The sequence below is a fragment of the Mustelus asterias genome, chromosome 8 (assembly GCF_964213995.1).
Source record: "Mustelus asterias chromosome 8, sMusAst1.hap1.1, whole genome shotgun sequence".
Classification (NCBI taxonomy): domain Eukaryota; kingdom Metazoa; phylum Chordata; class Chondrichthyes; order Carcharhiniformes; family Triakidae; genus Mustelus; species Mustelus asterias.
The window spans coordinates 80,796,298-80,814,717 of record NC_135808.1 but is presented as its reverse complement, the minus strand read 5'-3'; the positions used below and the strand labels follow the sequence as shown (position 1 = coordinate 80,814,717).

Sequence of the window (18,420 nt, the reverse complement as noted above, 5' to 3'; positions counted from 1 at the left end):
GAGGTAAACCTACAAACAATGGGAAGTGTTCAACTAACTATTTGGTAAAGGTCAGTAAGACCCTTAATGGCAAAAGCTTTACCTATGCATTTAAACAATTAATGAGATGTCAACCTGGTCCTGCTGCTAAACAGCATCCGATAGAAGTTCACTGATCCAACAACCAATGAACCAGATCTAAGCTCTGCAGTCCTGCTACATCCAGTCATGATGGACAATTAAACAACTGGAGGAGGCGGCTTTGCAAATATTTCCAATCCTCAATGATGGGGGAGCACAGTACATCAGTGCAAAAGAAAGGTTGAAGCATTTGCAACCATCTTCTGCCAGAAGTGCCAAGTGGATGACCAATCTTGGCTTTTTCAAAGGTCCCCAACATCTCAGATATCAGTCTGCAGCCAATTCAATTCTCTCTGCGCCATATCAAGAAACAACTGAAGGCACTGGGTACCTGCAAAGGCTACGGGCCATGACAATATTGGCAACAGTACTGAAGATTTGTATGCTCCAGAACTATTCCCTGCCCACTAAAAGCAGGACAAACCGAACTAGGCCCTGCCCTTGACAGCAAGATAGCCTTTAACTGAGTGTGGCATCAAGGATTTAGCAAATTTGAATCAAGGAGAAAACATGCCACTGGTTGGAGTCACTCTCAGCGCAAGGAAGGTGGTTGCAGTTGTTGGGAGGTTAACCATCTCAGTACCAGGACATCACTGCAGGAATTTCTTAGGGTAGTGTCCTTGGCTCAATCATCCTCAACTACTTCAATGACTATCCCTCCATCATAAGGTCAGAAGTACGAGTATTCGTTGATGATTGCACATTCAGTACCATTCGCGATTCCCCAGACACTGAAGCAGTCTGTATTCATGTGCAGAAACATGGTGAATAAGTAATATTCACACCAAACAAGTACCATCTCCAACAAGAACCTAACCATTTCCCCATGACATTATCACCGAATCCCCCACCATCATCCATGGGGTTACCATTGACGCAAAATGGAGCTGGACCAACCAAATAAAGACTGGCGACAAGCACAGCTCAGATGCTGGAAATTTTGTAGCAAGTTCTTTGTCTCTCTTGTGGGGACCATGAATTGGATTCAATTGGATTTTGAATTTGGCTTTTGGAGCAAGCAAGGAATGGAATTGGGTTTGCCCAATCCATTCCGCATATTGGCTTTATAACTTTAAGGATGGAGTAAAAGATTAAAAACTTCCCTCTCAACTCCCCAAAGGTTGTCCACTATCTACAAGGCATAATTAGATGTGTGCTGCAGTATTCTCCAATTACCTGGATCAGTCAGCCTCAACAACACAAGCATAAAGTTACAAAGGAACATAAACAGATTAACCATATGGGCAAGGTTGTAATAGATGGAGTTCAATGTGTGAGGATATCAGGTTATTCACATTGGGTATAAGACAGATAATTCAGAATATTTTCTAAATGGCGAGGTACTAGAAATTGCAGGAGCGCAGAGAATTGGATGTCCAGATATATAAATCATAATGCTAGAGCAGAGGTTAAAAAAGTAATTAACAAGGCCAAGGTTTCAAGGAGGCTGCAATACAAAGGGAATCATAGATCATAGAAATCATAGAAACCCTACAGTGCAGAAGGAGGCCATTCGGCCCATCACGTCTGCACCGACCACAATCCCACCCAGGCCCTACCCCCACATATTAACCTGCTAATCCTTCTAACCTACGCATCTCAGGGTCTAAGGGGCAATTTTTAACCTGGCCAATCAACCTAACCCGCACATCTTTGGACTGTGGGTGGAAACCGGAGCACCCGGAGGAAACCCACATAGACACAAGGAGAATATGCAAACTCCACACAGACAGCGACCCGAGTCGGGAATCGAACCCGGGACCCTGGAGCTGTGAAGCAGCAGTGCTAACCACTGTGCTACCGTGCCGCTGAAGTTATGCTTCAATTATAAGGAACCTTGGTCAGACTGCACCTGGAGTATTCAGTTTTGAATGTAATACAGTTTTGATGTCCCTTTGTAACTTTGTGCTCCCACCTGCACAACATACAGTTCCTCCTAATTTGGCATCATCTGCAAACTTGTATATATAACTATTCCCTCAGCCAAGGCACGGTGGCACAGTGGTTAGCACTGCTGCCTCAGAGCACCAGGGACCTGGATTCAATTTCTGGCTTGGGTCACTGTCTGGAGTCTGTACGTTCTCCCAAAATCTGCGTGGGTTTTCTCCGGGTGCTCTGGTTTGCTCCCAGTTTGAAAGACATGCTGGTTAGGTGCATTGACCCAAACTGGCGCTGAACTGTGGTGACTAGGGGAATTTCACTGCAACTTAATTGCAGTGTTACTGTAAGCCTTACTTGTGACTAATAAATGAACTTTAAGTCATTGATGTGTATGGTACAGATCCCTGGGAACACCACTTGTCACATCCTGACAAGAGTATACCCTCCTTATCACTACTATGGCTCTGACCTCTCAAACAATCAGTCGGTGGCCTCAGGTTACCTTCAATTCCACATGCTCTCATTTTTGATGAGGTTTTGCTTAGAACTTTATCAAATGCCTTCTCTTTGGTTTACTAAAGAGGTTGAATCTCTTGTGAAGAGGAAGGAGGAGACTTATGTAAAGATGAGACGTGAAGGCTCAGTTAGGGTGCTTGAGAGTTACAAGTTAGCCAGGAAGGACCTAAAGAAAAAGTTAACAAGAGCCAGGAGGGGACATGAGAAGTCTTTGGCAGGTAGGATCAAGGAAAACCCTAGAGTTTTCTATAGGTATGTCAGGAGTAAAAGAATGACTAGGGTAAGATTAGGGCCAGTCAAGGACAGGAGTGGGAAGTTGTGCGTGGAGTCTGAAGAGATAGCAGAGGCACTAAATGAATATTTTTCATCGGTATTCACACAGGAGAGGGACAGTGTTGTCGAGGGGAATACTGAGATGCAGGCTGTTGGACTGGATGGGATTGAGGTTCATAAGGAGGAGGTGCTAGCAATTCTGGAAAGGGTAAAAATAGATAAGTCCCCTGGGCCGGATGGGATTTATCCTAGGATACTCTGGGAGGCTAGAGGGGAGATTGCAGAGCCTTTGGTTTTGATCTTTGGGTCGTCATTGTCTACAGGAACAGTGCCAGAAGACTGGAGGATAGCAAATGTTGTCCCCTTGTTCAAGAAGGGGAGTAGGGACAACCCTGGTAATTATAGACCGGTGAGCCTTACTTCTGTTGTGGGCAAAGTTTTGGAAAGGATTAGGAGAGATAGGATTTATAATCATCTAGAAAGGAATAATTTGGTTAGGGATAGTCAGCAGAGTTTTGTGAAGCGTAGGTCATGCCTCACAAACCTTATTGAGTTCTTTGAGAAGGTGACCAAAGAGGTGGATGAGAGTAAATCGGTTGATGTGGTGTATATGGATTTCAGCAAAGTGTTTAATAAGATTCCCCACGGTAAGCTATTGCAGAAAATACGGACACATGGGATTGAGGGTGATTTAGTGGTTTGGATCAGGAATTGGCTAGCTGTAAGAAAACAGAGGGTGGCAGTTGATGGGAAATATTCATCCTAGAGTTCAGTTACTAGTGGTGTACCGCAAGGATCTGTTTTGGGGCCACTGCTGTTTGTCATTTTTATTAATGACCTGGATGAGGGCGTGGAAGGATGGATTAGTAAATTTGCGGATGACACTAAAGTCGGTGGAGTTGTAGACAGTGTGGAGGGAAGTGGCAGGTTACAGAGGGACATAGATAAGCTGCAGAGCTGGGCTGAGAGGTGGCAAATGGGAGTTTAATGCGGAAAAGAGAGTGATTCACTTTGGAAGGAGTAAGGGGAATACAGAGTACTGGGCTAATGGAAAGATACTTGGTAGTGTGGATGAACAGAGGGATCTGGGTGTCCATGTGCATAGATCCCTGAAAGCTGGCACCCAGGTTGATAGGGTTGTTAAGGCGGCATACGGTGTGTTAGTTTTTATTGGTAGAGGGATTGAGTTTCGGAGCCATGAGGTCATGCTGCAACTGTACAAAACTCTGGTGCAGCCGCACTTGGAGTATTGCATACAGTTCTGGTCGCCGCATTATAGGAAAGATGTGGAAGCATTAGAAAGGGTGCAGAGGAGATTTACCAGAATGTTGCCTGGTATGGTGGGAAGATCGTATGAGGAAAGGCTGAGGGACTTGAGGTTGTTTTCGTTAGAGAGAAGGTGGTTAAGAGGTGACTTAATAGAGGCATACAAGATGATCAGAGGATTAGATAGGGTGGATAGTGAGAGCCTTTTTCCTCGGATGGTGATGGCTAACATGAGGGGACAGAGCTTTAAATTGAGGGGTGAGAGATATAGGACAGATGTTAGAGGTAGGTTCTTTACTCAGAGTAGTATGGGCGTGGAATACCCTGCCTGCAGCAGTAGTGGACTCGTCAACATTAAGAGCATTCAAATGGTTATTGGATAAACATATGGATGATATTGGAATAGTGTATATTAGAGGGGCTTTAGATTGGTTTCACTAGTCGGCGCAACAGAGGGCCAAAGGGCCTGTACTGCGCTGTAATGTTCTATGTTCCCTCCTGCCTCAAATAATGGAGTGATATTTACAACTTTCCAATTCCAAATCTAAAGAGCTTTGGAAAATCATGACAAATTCAGCTGTAGATTTGTCATTTTTTAATATCTGAAGCTGGAACCCATCAGGTTCTGGGGACATGCTGGCGTCAGAGTGGGTTCAGTGCAGATTTATGAAAATTCCATGGATTTAAAGGGTTAAATTATGAGGACAGATTGCATAAACATGAGTCATATTCCTCATTTTTTAATGATCATTAGTGCTTAAAATTCTGAAATGATTTGACAGAGTAGGTACAGACTATATTCCCTCTAGTGGGGAAAACGAGGAAAAGGAGACAGACTTACAATTAGAGCAAGGCTGCACTGGAATAAAATGAGGAAGCACTTAACTTCACTGAAAGGTAGTGGAAATGTGGAATTCTGTTCTTCAAAAGAACTGGATACTGGGTCAGTCAAAATTTGCGACTGAGGATCATAATTTATTAGCCAGAACATCAGGGGATATGAAACAAAGGTAGGTAAATGAAATCAAAGTACAGATTATCCTTGATCTAATTAAATAGCAAACAGGCTTTAAGGATTAAGGATACTCATGTTCTATGTTCTCATGAGGAAGCCAAATTACTTTGTGCATAACCTGAAATGACCCAAATTAAAGGCCATCTCCAAACACGATAACCCATTCTTTTAAATTAAATCATTGTCAAACAAGCTTCCACTGATGCTGTTAAAATCATAACCATTTTACTTTACTATATCAAGAGCCAAGTTTTGAAAGCGCAACCAGAAAGGTTAATATTAATCTTTTGGATAGCAACTTACTTTCTCGGCATCTCTAGCACTTGTGTGCATATAAAAGGTTTATAAATCCAGCTTTGGTCCGTCTGAATCTTAATCTATTAGCCACAAATTAACAAAAGCGTATTCTGGTATCAATGGATGACGTACAAAAAGGTCTCAATCACGCATCATCTTCTTTCACTCTCGTATTTAACCGTAGCAAGTTACTTTTTCTATTTTAAACCATAGTTTTACTGTTAAAATTGGGGGTACCAGACCAGACAGGACAGACAAGATGTAAAACAGGACCAAACACAACTATTTCTTCAGTTTCAACATCACTCACCTATAGAGAGTTTCTCTAGTAACTTAATAATTGTGGGAGTGAAAGCAAGTGGTTTAAAAAAGTCACTAAAAAGACTTGTACGTATGGAAACAATGCTGTAGTGCTCACTTAAGGAATTCTAGTCACTTTTAAGTTGTTAGTAAAAGACACCAAAATCAAAGCACTGCCTTTCCTTACTACACAATTAGAAAACAATTGTTTTCCACTGATTAACTACAGAGATGTTATTTTTAAAATGAATCTGGGTAATTCCAAAACATCCCGATAGTTCCAGTGACTAGTTATTGATTAATGTAACCATGCATGCCTTTTGTTTGTCCCCATGCCAAGGTTCGTAGACAAATTTGCTAAAATCCCAAACCTCGTGTCATCACTAGGGTATAGAATCCTTTAATATGAAGCTACCTTCCTGGCAGCAGGCTCTTTAAGCCAAACAAGGTACTTATAGTACTTTACAAACATCAATAACATGCTCAGAAGGGAAATAATCAAAGAAACCGATTTCACTGTTAAGACACAAGATAATATTAAAGCATTCTTTTTGGGAAGAACAATTCATATGATCACAAAAGTGCCATTCAGATTAACTGTTTAGAGGCCTACACCAATTGTACATCACAACAACTTGCATTAATATATTAGCATGGATAGAGGATTGGTTAACTAACAGAAAGCAGAAAGTGGGGGTAAATGGGTGTTTTTCTGGTTGGCGATCAGTGCCTTAGGGATCAGTGTTGGGACGGCAACTGTTACGATTTACATAGATGATTTGGAGTTGGGAAACCAAGTATAGTATGTCAAAATTCGCAGATGACACTAAGATGGGTGGCAGAGCAAAGTGGGCAGAGGACGCTGGAAGTCTGCAAAGGGATATAGATAGTCTAAGTGAGCGGGCGAGGGTCTGGCAGATGGAGTACAATGTTGGTAAATGTGAGGTCATCCATTTTTGGTAGGAATAACAGCAAAATGGACTATTATTTAAATGGTAAAAAATTGCAGCATGCTGCTGTGCAGAGGGACCTGGGTGTCCTTGTGCGTGAATCTCAAGGAGTTGGTTTCCAGGTTCAGCCGGTAATTAAGATGGCAAATGGAATTTTGCCCCGCCATTCAATAAGATCATGGCTGATCTGAAGTGGATCAGTTCCACTTACCCGCCTACTCCCCATAACCCTTAATTCCCCTACCGATCAGAAATCCATCTATCCGTGACTTAAACATATTCAACGAGGTAGTCTCCACCACTTCAGTGGGCAGAGAATTCCAGAGATTCACCACCCTCAGAGAAGAAGTTCCTCCTCAACTCTGTCCTAAACTGACCCCCCTTTATTTTGAGGCTGTGCCCTCTAGTTCTGGTTTCCTTTCTAAGTGGAAAGAATCTCTCCAATTCTACCCTATCCAGCCCCTTCATTATCTTATATGCCTCTATAAGATCACCCCTCAGCCTTCTAAACTCCAACGAGTACAAACCTAATCTGCTCAATCTCTCCTCATAATCTACATCCCTCATCTCCGCTATCAACCTGGTGAACCTTCTCTGCACTCCCTCCAAGGCCAATATATCCTTTCGCAAGTAAGGAGATCAAAACTGCACACAGTATTCCAGCTGCGGCCTCACCAATGTCTTGTACAGATGCAGCAAGACTTCTCTGCTTTTATATTCTATCCCCCTCGCGATAAATGCCAACATCCCATTTGCCTTCTTGATCACCTGTTGTACTTACAGACTGAGTTTTTGCGACTCATGCACAAGGACCCCCAGGTCCCTTTGCACAGCAGCATGTTGTAATTTTTTTCCATTTAAATAATAATCCAATTTGCTATTATTTCTTCCAAAGTGAATAACCTCGCATTTGCCAACGTTATACTCCATCTGCCAGATCCTCGCCCACTCACTCAGCCTATTCAAATCTCTCTGCAGATTATTGGGGTCAGAGCTAGGTCAAATACGACTCTCTTGGATTCTGAGCGGATAAATCAAACGAGACAATTCCGCCGTTGGAAAATATTTTGTTAATTAGTTCGCCAGAATGTGAGGAACTTTATATTATGAATATGAGGTTAAAGGATCTAATAATAGTTTAAAATAATTTGATCCCTGTTAGATAGTTAATTGTTGTCCAAGAATTACTTGAGGCAATTGTACATTGGAAGTAATAAAAGTAATGCAATTTTATTATTTTGCAATGCGAAAATAAAATTGGACAGATTAATTTGGATCCTTACTGTTTCATTCAATTTAGTGAATGAATTGTTCCACAAGACCATAAGACATAGGAGCAGAATTAGGCCACTTAGCCCATTGAGTCTGCTCCGCCATTCAATCATGGCTGATATTTCTCTCATCCCAATTACTCCTGACCTCCTTATTAAGCAAGAATCTATCTATCTCTGTCTTAAAGACACTCAATGACCTGGCCTCCGCAGCCTTCTGCGGCAAAGAGCTCCACAGATTCACCACTCTCTGGCTGAAGAAATTCCTCCTCATCTCTGTTTTAGAGGAGATTAAAGTATTAAAGTTCCACCAACAAAATACACTGAACTCTGTTAAAAAAATCAGCATGATTCAAATTGTATATGCAAATTACAAGGTTTACAACTTTGTCACTGACTTCTACCTTAACTTAAAGATTAAAATGTTGAGAAAGAAGTACATCAAACTTCATAAAGTAGGTAAGATGAATACAGACTTCTAAGATGCACAGAAAAAACTCCACTAGTCTTAAAACGAAGTTATTCTAATCTCCAAGTGCAAAGGGTTGCTAAAAATTTCTAGCAGTAAAAGCAATGGCAGAAGAATCCTTACAAAAACAAAATATGGCAGATGCCTAAAATCTGAAATAACAGAAAATGCTGGAAATACTTTGCAGGTCTGACAGCATTTGGTGAGAGAGAAACAGTGAACATTTCAATCTGTGACCTATCAGAACCTGTTTTCACGGGCTTGAAATGTTAACCCTTTTTCTCTCTCAACAGATGGGGCCAGAATTGCTAAACTTTTAAAATATCTTCTGCTTCTATTGGAACAAATTTCATAACAGCTTTTTAAAAAGGGAAGTGAAAAGTTGTGGAGAAAAAGCAGGGAAATGAAATTCTGAAAACTATTTTAAAAAGCCATGCAGGTGCAACAAACGAAACGGTCCTTCTGTATTGTAAAACTTTACGATTCAAATGTGAAAAGTAATTTAAAGCTGGCCTTTAGAAGATGTTCTGTGCTCAAATATTTCACATAATTTGAGGGATATGGTCCCTGGAAGGGTAGGGGGTTTTAGTCAAGTCGGGCAGCATGGTCGGTGCAGGCTTGGAGGGCAGAAGGGCCTGTTCCTATGCTGTAATTTTCTTTGTTCTTTAATTCACTGAGATGGCAGCAGATTCAAATTGTGGAAGATAAGACATTCAAATTGTAGTTTGATTTTAGGTTGAGTTAGCACACGAGAGAAGAGTCTTGATGGGCCCAAAGGTTCTCTCATCCTTTTCCCGCACATTCTTATGAAACAAGTCACAACGAAGTAGGCTTTCTTTAAAAGGACCATGGCAATCATGTGCATGTTATATTACACACATTAAAAAAAGCAATGTTTTTACCTTAATGAAGGTCTGAGCGCTAGGAACCCCTGCAGTTCAAATTCTTCAGGAAGAGGAGTTGCTATAAAGGGGATGGGTGAAGCGACATAAAGGGGAAATAATAGTATTAGGCAAAACATTTACTGAAATTCTTTTGGACAGTTGTAGAAATGTCTCATTCTAATTATACAAATCAACTAGAAACTGTTAAGAATTTCAAACATGTTTAAGAATTACATCCAGTAATTATGCAAATATGTTTATCTAACAGTAGAGAATGGATAACCATGCCAAAACTCCTACTTAACTTCCTCTTGGATGATAGAACACAGATGCAACTAATGACAATGTTGCCAAAACCAACTGTACAATAGGAACCTCTAACATTTTGAGAAAGACGCTTCCATATGGTTTTCTTAGTTTTGGAGCATGCATATGCTTAGAACATCTAAAACTGCTCATGTTGATTAAACTCCCCTTTAACTTTATACCTAATAATCAAGGAAACAGGTTTTATTTAAACACCAACAGGGATAGAGAGAGATGGTTTAGTATTATTAAAAATGTTAAAAGCATACATCTTCCCTCCACAAGTATTTTTGTCAGGATTGATTTTCTTCAGTTTCTCCCTAAATTGAGGAGGAAAGGACAAAGTGTGTCACCTCTCCAATCTCTTTTTCAAAGTAGTTACAATCTGGAAGGAAAATGGCCCAATGCATCAGAGTTACAAAGTTTGAGGGGGAAAGCTGCCACTTAACAGTTTTTGGGCACTTCCAATCAATCAGATCAAGAGCATATTTGGCAACCAGTCCTCTCAAAAGCTTTGGGTCTAGGCAACAAAAGTTTTAAAGAAAAAAATAATCCAATGTGGAGTAAAACAGTATTTGAAAAAAAGTTACACCATTCATATCTGAAAGATTTAAACACAAAATTATCGCAGTAGTTTCTCATGGATAAGTGTTTGGCCCAACCAAGTCACAAAACACAATACAGACATGCGTTTCCACATATGTGGAAAACATGCTGAAAGAAATTACTTCATCCTTCAATGAAAGTTCTTCATGCTCTACACAGTGCATCCATTTTTTTCCCCTTAATGTTTAGGATTAATTGTTCATAGTTTCAAAATCAGCAAACCTTACCATTAAAGCCAGAAAGATCATCTTCCTGCGGATGAAAGCTGTTCAGCAATGATACAATCCAGGGCCAAATGCTGAAGGAAAAAATACAAAATTCTAATGATAAAAGAATTCCAATATGAGTGTTGCACATCCTACTGTAGTCCAGACTGGCAAGTGCGTGCTGAGAAAGGCTAGGGGAAAGTCTTATGGAGGGAGAAAAACTGGTTATCGCATTAAGTGGCACAATACCAATGTTGGATGGATGGATGTCTGGCCACCCAGTTTAAAGTGGTATATAAAAACTCAGAGCAGTAGACAACCTTATGGCATTTCAATTACGCTCTGCTTTCAGAGAATCATAGAATTCCTACAGTTCAGAAGGAGGCCATTCAGCCCACTGAGGCTGCATCAACTCTCCAACATCTTAACCAGGCCCACCCTGTGCTCTATTCCCATAGTCCCACACATTTACCCTGCTAATCCCCCTACCCTCCAAATCTTGGGACACTAAGGGGCAATTTAGCACGACGAATCCACCCAAGCTGCACATCTTTGGATAGTGGGAGGAAACCGGGGCACCTGGAGAAAACCCACGCAGACATGGGGAGAATGTGCAAATTCCACACAGTCATCCAAGGCTGGAATCGAACCCGGTCCCTGGCGCTGTGAGGTAGCAGCTAACCACCATGCCAGCCTTTCAATCTACTCAACTTCTTATAGGACGCGCATCCCAAGAACCAATCCAGTGAACCTTTTCTGCACTGTTTCCAAAGTATATTCTTCCTTGGGTAAGGAGACCAAAACTGTGCAAAGTACTTCAGTTGCAGTTTCAGAAAAGCCATGACTTCCTTTCCCTTGTACTCCAACTTTTGCCATAAAGGCCAACGGGCCATTTGCCTTCCTAATAGCTTGCTATGCATGCTCACTTTCTGTGATTCACATACAAGGATATGCAGATCCCTCTATCACCGAATTCTGGAGTTTTTATAAAAAATTCATTCGTGGGACATGGGTGTCGCTGGCTGGCCTGCATTTATTGCCCATCCCTAGTTGCCCTTTGAGGTGGTGATGGTGAGTTGCCTTCTTGAATCGCTGCAGTCCACATGCTGGGAGGGAATTCCAGGGCTTTGACCCAGCAACTGCGAAGGAACGGCGATATATTTCCAAGTCAGGATGGTGAATGGCTTGGAGGGGAACTTGCAGTTGGTGTTCCCATGTATCTGCTGCCTTTCTCCTTCTAGATGGAAGTGATCATGAATTTAGAAGGTGCTGTCTAAGGATCTTTGGTGAATTGCTGCAGTGTATCTTGTAGATAGTACACACTACCGGGACTTGATGGTTTGAGTTACAGGGAGAGGCTGGATAGACTGGGACTTTTCTCCCTGGAGTGTAGGAGGCTTAGGGGTGATCTTATAAAATCGCCTATAAAACAGCCTATAAAATAAGGAAGGGCATAGATCAGCTAGTCAATATCTTTTCCCAAAGGTAGGGGAGTCTAAAACTAAAGGGCTTAGGTTTAAGGTGAGAGGGAAGAGAGACAAAAGGGTCCAGAGGGGCAATTTTTTCACAGAGGGTGATGAGTGTCTGGAACAAGCTGCCAGAGGTAGAAGAGGCGGGTATGATTTTGTCTTTTAAAAAGTGTTTAGACAGTTACATGGGCAAGGTGGGTATGGAGGAATACGGGCCAAACACGGGCAATTGAGACTAGCTTCAGGGTTTAAAAAAAAGGGGCGACATGGACAAACTGGACTGAAGGGCCTGTTTCTATGCTGCAAACCTCTATGACTCTATGACACTTCTGCCACTGAGTGTCGTAGTGAAGGGAGTGGATGTTTGTAGATGTGGTGCTAATCAAACAAGCTGGATGGTGTCAAGCTTCTTTAGTGTTGTTGGAGCTGCGCCCATCCAGGCAAGTGGGGAATATTCCTTCACACTCCTGACTTGCACCTTGTAGATGGGGCACAGGCTTTGGGGAATCAGGTGGTGAGTTACTCGCTGCAGTATTCCTAGCCTCTGACCTGCTCTTGTAGCCACTGTGTTTATGTGGAGAGTCCAGTTGAGTTTCTGGTCAATGGTAACCTCAAGAATGTTGACAGTGGGGATTCAGTGATGGTCACTAATTGTGAAAAGCAGGACAAATGCAACTCAGCCAATTACCACCCAATCAGTCTACACTCGATCATCAGTAAAGTGATGGAAGGGGTTATAAACAGTGCTACCAAGCAGTACCTGCTCAGCAATAACCTACTTAGTGACGCCCAGTTTGGGTTTCGCCAGGGTCACTCAGCTCCTGACCTCATTACAGTCTTGGTTCAAACATGGACAAAAGAACTAAATTCCAGAGGTGAGATGAGAATGACAGCCCTTGACATCAAGTCTACATTTCACCGAGTGTGGCAACAAGGAGCCTTAGTGAAACTGGAATCAATGGGTATCAGGGGGCCTGGACAGATCTCCCTTGGTTGGAGTCATACCTGGTACATAGAAAGATGGTTGTGGTTGTAGAAGGTCAGTCATCTCAACTCCAGGACATCTCAGCAGGAGTCCCTCCGGCTAGTGCCCTAGGCCCAACCATCTGCAGCTGCTTCATCAATGACCTTCCCTCTGTCATAAGGTCAGAAGTGGGGATGTTCGCCAATGATGGTGTAATGTTCAGCACCATTCGTGACTCCTCAGGTGCTGAAGCAGTCCATGTTCAAATGCAACAAGATCTGGACAATATCCAGGCTTGGGCTGACAAGTGACAAGTAACATTTGCGCCGCACAAATGCCAAGCAATGACTATCACCAATAAGAGACACTCTAACCACTACCCTTTGATATTCAATTAGTGATATTAGTGTTTACCAGAGCTGCAGTTCCCTGTCTGAGGCACAAAGCAACCAGCTGGTACTAATATGTAACAATCTGACCCAGCAGGCTGCCCAGTCTGTGTCAGGACTCAACAACTCAGGAAACTTCATCATCTCTGGTTCCTTTGACTCTTCCTCAGATACAGCCTGACTGGAATGTACTTTCGTTTTTCTCTTTAACTATTCTCCGTATTCATTCACACTTTTCAACAGTCTGTCTAATTATTACTAAGCCACTGATAGTTAAAGTTTTAAAAAAGCAGCGTGTGAAAGGGATCTTGGCCAGAACATACCTGGGCAATTTTCCATATTGTTGGGTAGATGCCAATGTTGTAACAGTACTGGAAGAGATTGGCTAGGGGAGCGGCAAGTTCTGGAGCACAAGTCTTCTGTACTATTGCCGGAATGTTATCAGGGTCCATTGCCTTTGCTGTATCCAGTGGCTCCAACCATTTCTTGATATCATGTGGACGGAATCGAATTGGCTGGAGACTGGCATCTGAGATACTGGGGACCACTGGAAGAGTCCAAGATGGATCATCCACTCGGCACTTCTGGCTGAAGATTGCTGCGAATGCTTCAACTTTCTCTTTTCCACTGATGTGTTGGGCTCCTCCATAATTGAGGATGGGAATATTTGTGGAGCCTCCTCCCCCAGTGAGTTGTTTAATTGTCCACCACCATTCACGACTGGATGTGGCAGGACTGCAGAGCTTAGATCTGATCCATTGGTTGTGGGATCGCTTAGCTCTGTCTATCACTTGCTGTTTGGCATGCTAGTCGTCCTGTTTGGTAGCTTCACCAAGTTGACACTGCATTTTTGGGTATGGCTGGTGCTGCTCCTGACATGCCCCCCTGCGCTCTCCATGGGGACCAAATTCGCACCTCAATATGCCAATATCTTCACCGCACAGGACCTTCAACCGACGCTATACACTAGATACATCGATGACATTTTCTTCCTTTGGATCATGGCGAACAATCACTGAAACAACTGTGTGAGATCATCAACAAGTTCCATCCCACCAGACTCATCATGGACTACTCGCCAGAATCGGTTGCATTCTTGGACACATTCTTCTCCATCAAGGACGGTCACCTCAGCACTTGATTGTACCGCAAGCCCACAGATAACCTCACGATGCTCCACTTCTCCAGCTTCCATCCTAAACATATTAAAGAAGCCATCCCCTCCGTATACACAGGATCTGCTCAGATGAGGATCGCAACAGACACCTACAGACGCCCTCATAAGAACAGGATATGGCGCTCGATTCATCAATTGACAGTTCCAACTCGCCACAGCGAAAAACCGCACCGACTTCCTCAGAGGACAAACACGGGATACGGCGGACAGAGTACCCTTCGTCGTCTAGTACTTCCCAGGAGCGAAGAAGATACATCTTCTCCGGAGCTCTCAACATGCCATCAATGAAGACGAGCATCTCGCCAAGGCCATCCCCACACCCCCAGTTCTTGCCTTCAAACAACCGCACAACCTCAAACAGACCATTGTTCGCAGCAAACTACCCAGCTTTCAGGAGAACAGTGACCACGACACCACACAACCCTGCCACAGCAACCTCTACAAGACATGCCCGATCACCGACACAGATGCCATCATCTCACGTGAGAACACCATCCACCAGGTACACAGTACATACTCTTGCGACTCGGCCAATGTTGTCTACCTGATACGCTGCAGGAAAGGATGCCCTGAGGCATGGTACATTGGCGAGACCATGCAGACGCTACAACAATGGATGAACAAACACCACTCGACAATCACCAGGCAGGAGTGTTCCCTTCCTGTCGGGGAACACTTCAGCGGTCACGGGCATTCAGCCTCTGATCTTCGGGTAAGCGTTCTCCAAGCGTTCTGCACGACAAGGCAGAATCGCCGAGCAAAAACTGATAGCCAAGTTCCACACACTAGGATGGCCTCAACCGGGATTTTGGGTTCATGTCACACTATCTGTAACCCCCACGATTTGCCCAGGCTTGCAAAATCTCACTAACTGTCCTGGCTGGAGACAATTCACACCTCTTTAACCCTCTCTCCACTCACATTGTCTGTACCTGTAAAGACTCGCATTCCAACCATTATCTTGTAAATTGAGTCTGTGTCTACGCATGCCCTGTTTGTGAACACAACTCTTCACTCACCTGAAGGAGCAAGACTCCGAAAGCTTGTGCTACCAAATAAACCTGTTGGACTTTAACCTAGCATTGTGAGACTCCTTACTATGCTTACCCCAGTCCAATGCCGACATCTCCACATCATGGCTCTCCACTGAACCAGGGCTGATCCCCTGGCTTGATGGTAATGGTTAAGTGGGGAATATGTCAGGCCACGAAGTTGCAGGTTGTGCTGGAGTACAATTCTGCTGCTGTTGATGGCCCACAACGCGTCATGGATGCCCAGTCTTGAGTTGCTAGATCTGTTCGAAGGTTGGCATGGTGACACAGTGGTTCGCACTGTTGCCTCACAGCGCCAGGGACCAGGTTTGATTCCCAACTTGGATCACTGGGTGTGGAGTTTGCACATTCTCCGTGTCTGCGTGGGTTTCTTCCGGGCGCTCTGGTCTCCTCCCACAGTCCAAAGATGTGCGGGTTAGGTGGATTGGCCTTGCTAAATTGCCCCTTAATCAGCTATGGTAAATAGGTAGGGTTATGGGGATAGGGACTGGGTGGAATTGTGGTCGGTGCAGATTCGATGGGCCGAATGGCTTACTTTTGCACTGCAGGATTCTATGATTCTAATCTGAGAGGTTTGTGGGGGCCCGGAATGCACTGCCAAGTGAGCTGGTTGAGGCAGACACATGAACGACATTTAAGACTTATCTGGATAGACACACGAACAGGCGGGAAATAGAGGGATACAGGCGGTTGGTCTAGATAGGACAATGTGATCGGCACAGGCTTGGTGAGCCAAAGGGCCTGTTCCTGTGCTGTACTGTTATTTGTAAGCCACCAAATTGTCAGATCAAACATGGATGGCATTAAATTCCTGCCAACGTCACACATGCCAGGAACAAAAACAAATTCCCAAAAAGTGCACCTCTGTTCAAACCAGTTCCATACTGCACTTAAGGAATTTTATTTCTCACATCAGACATTCTTACAAATATTCAGAGCTCACTTGAACACCAACATGCACAAAAGCTTGAATATCAGTAATTTATAGCAAAATATGAACAGTTTTGAGGTGTTGCTATTGGGAACAGGGTTGTGACTATCCAAACTCTTCTCATGGGATCTTTACAGCCAGTGGACAGAGGATACTACTCAAAGTATCAGTTACCTTTGTATTATTTGTAAATGCTATTTAGTCAAAATAACAATGGTCAGTGCAGGAACATATTGCTCCAAATGAAACCGTTAACTACCAATTTTTTTTGCATGCATGATAAAACTTCCAATAGATTCATAAGCTAACTTGTAAATGCAGAAGCAGAAAGATGCATTTAACTATTCCATCCATGACCACAATGAGTCTGCACTTAAAGCAAGCTCAATGCCAGACAAAGGGGGAGAGCAGGGGCTGGTGGTGAGAGCAAGAGGGTGTTTTCCTGTCTTCAGATCACTTAAAAGGTTTACTATTGAATGTAATAAACTTGACTAGTTCTTAAAATTGAATACGTACTACTGTCTTTCTTCTAATGCACTTTCCTGAAAGACATTGGGTCTGAGTTTCAGCCAATCCAACGAAACTTTAACAGCGGGTAGTGGGCATTCACCCAAGGTTTCTTTAAGGTTTTCGTCCTGTAATGCACACTTGCACATGACTCCAAGAAAAGACACTGGAAAATTGAATTATAAAAAAATTAGGAAACACATTTATCTGCCATTTTATGCTGATTTCAACTGAATAATTTAAATTAACCAAATATTAAACAAACTACTCTTCATGAAGTGATGAAATAAAATGCTCCAAGTCGGAGCAAAATCCAGATGTTCCCTAAACCATAAACCTCAAGAGCAACAGAACAACAAATGGCATATATTTTCTCTATTTCCCAAGCTATTTATAATTATGTGCTGAGAAAATTAATTGCAGATTTCAAGCAAGTCAGCTTTCCAGGAAGTCTGGCTTCACGTGCAGTCTTAAAATAATATTGACAAGAAGAAATTTCCGAATACACTAGGTATGAACAGACACTCCAGGCTGATATTACAATTTTGATTTGCATGCCAAAATCATTTTAGTTAACTTTATAATCTTGTAGACAGCCTTATCAGTCAGGGCTCAGTCCAAAGATCATAGAGTTAAAACCTCATTGCAAAACATGAACATAAAACCTAGATTTACACTTCAATGTATTATTGAGGGATTTCAGTTACAAATTGAGCTCTTTCAGGTCAGATGTTAAACTGAAATCCCACCTGTCTTCTCACATGGATGTAAAATATCCTATGGCACTACATAAATAAGTACAAGTGGGCTGTCCTGATGAATTGGCTAATACGCTTCAACCAGAATACCTAAAAAGATTATCTATTCATTTACCTCATTGCTGTTTATGCATTTACATACATTATATAGTCATTGCACTTCATAAGTATATTGATTTTCAAGTGCATGGGTAGCCCTACAGGGAAAATCATTAGCCCTTTAATTACATAACTAAGCGAGCAAGTTGACTTTTAAGGTCATTTCTAGAGCTTTCAGATCAACAGATGCTACTGAAATTTCCAATTATAGGTAATATTTGTAGTTGAAAAATTGCAAGTTGCATGTAGTTTCTTCTTTAATAATAGTTTTGTCAATTATTTCTCCCCACACCCCCAGACTCCAAGCCAAAACCTGCAGGATAATTTGCATCCCTGCAATTATTGTGACCTTCAAAAAAAGGGAGAGAAAGACATTCAGTGGTCTATTTGTTGAAATGTGAAATCTTAATTATAACATTTCTTGGGAATTTATAACTGGTTTAGCAACACCAACTTCCACATACAAAGTTTGCCCAAATATAAAAAGTTATTGCATGTCTACGTTCTGATTTAAGCATATTGCCTCGATGGAAGTACCAATTAAAACACAAAGCTAAAAAGAGGTTTTACTATAGTTTTGCATCCACATAAAAATCACCAATAACGGGTGCCTGAATCGTTTCCCCTCTCCAATGCAATCCAACTACAACAAAAATATCAAGAATGGATGGACACGTGTATAACTAGTCTTTAAACCATACTTAGTTGATAAAT

At 42.4% G+C, this 18,420-nt stretch overlaps 1 protein-coding gene across 6 annotated transcripts in view; it reads right to left on the bottom strand.

Moving 5' to 3' along the window:
* The window catches only part of smg7 (SMG7 nonsense mediated mRNA decay factor), a 129,662-nt gene that overhangs the window by 34,659 nt on the left and 76,583 nt on the right, over positions 1–18,420 (bottom strand). For all 6 annotated transcript variants that reach the window (XM_078218329.1, XM_078218334.1, XM_078218330.1 and 3 more), the window contains exons 10-12: positions 16,859–17,015; positions 10,382–10,452; positions 9,261–9,321 (exon numbers count right to left, since the gene is read on the bottom strand). In XM_078218329.1, the coding sequence (XP_078074455.1) occupies positions 9,261–9,321; positions 10,382–10,452; positions 16,859–17,015 (289 nt within the window). The remainder of the gene's footprint in view (positions 1–9,260; positions 9,322–10,381; positions 10,453–16,858; positions 17,016–18,420) is intronic.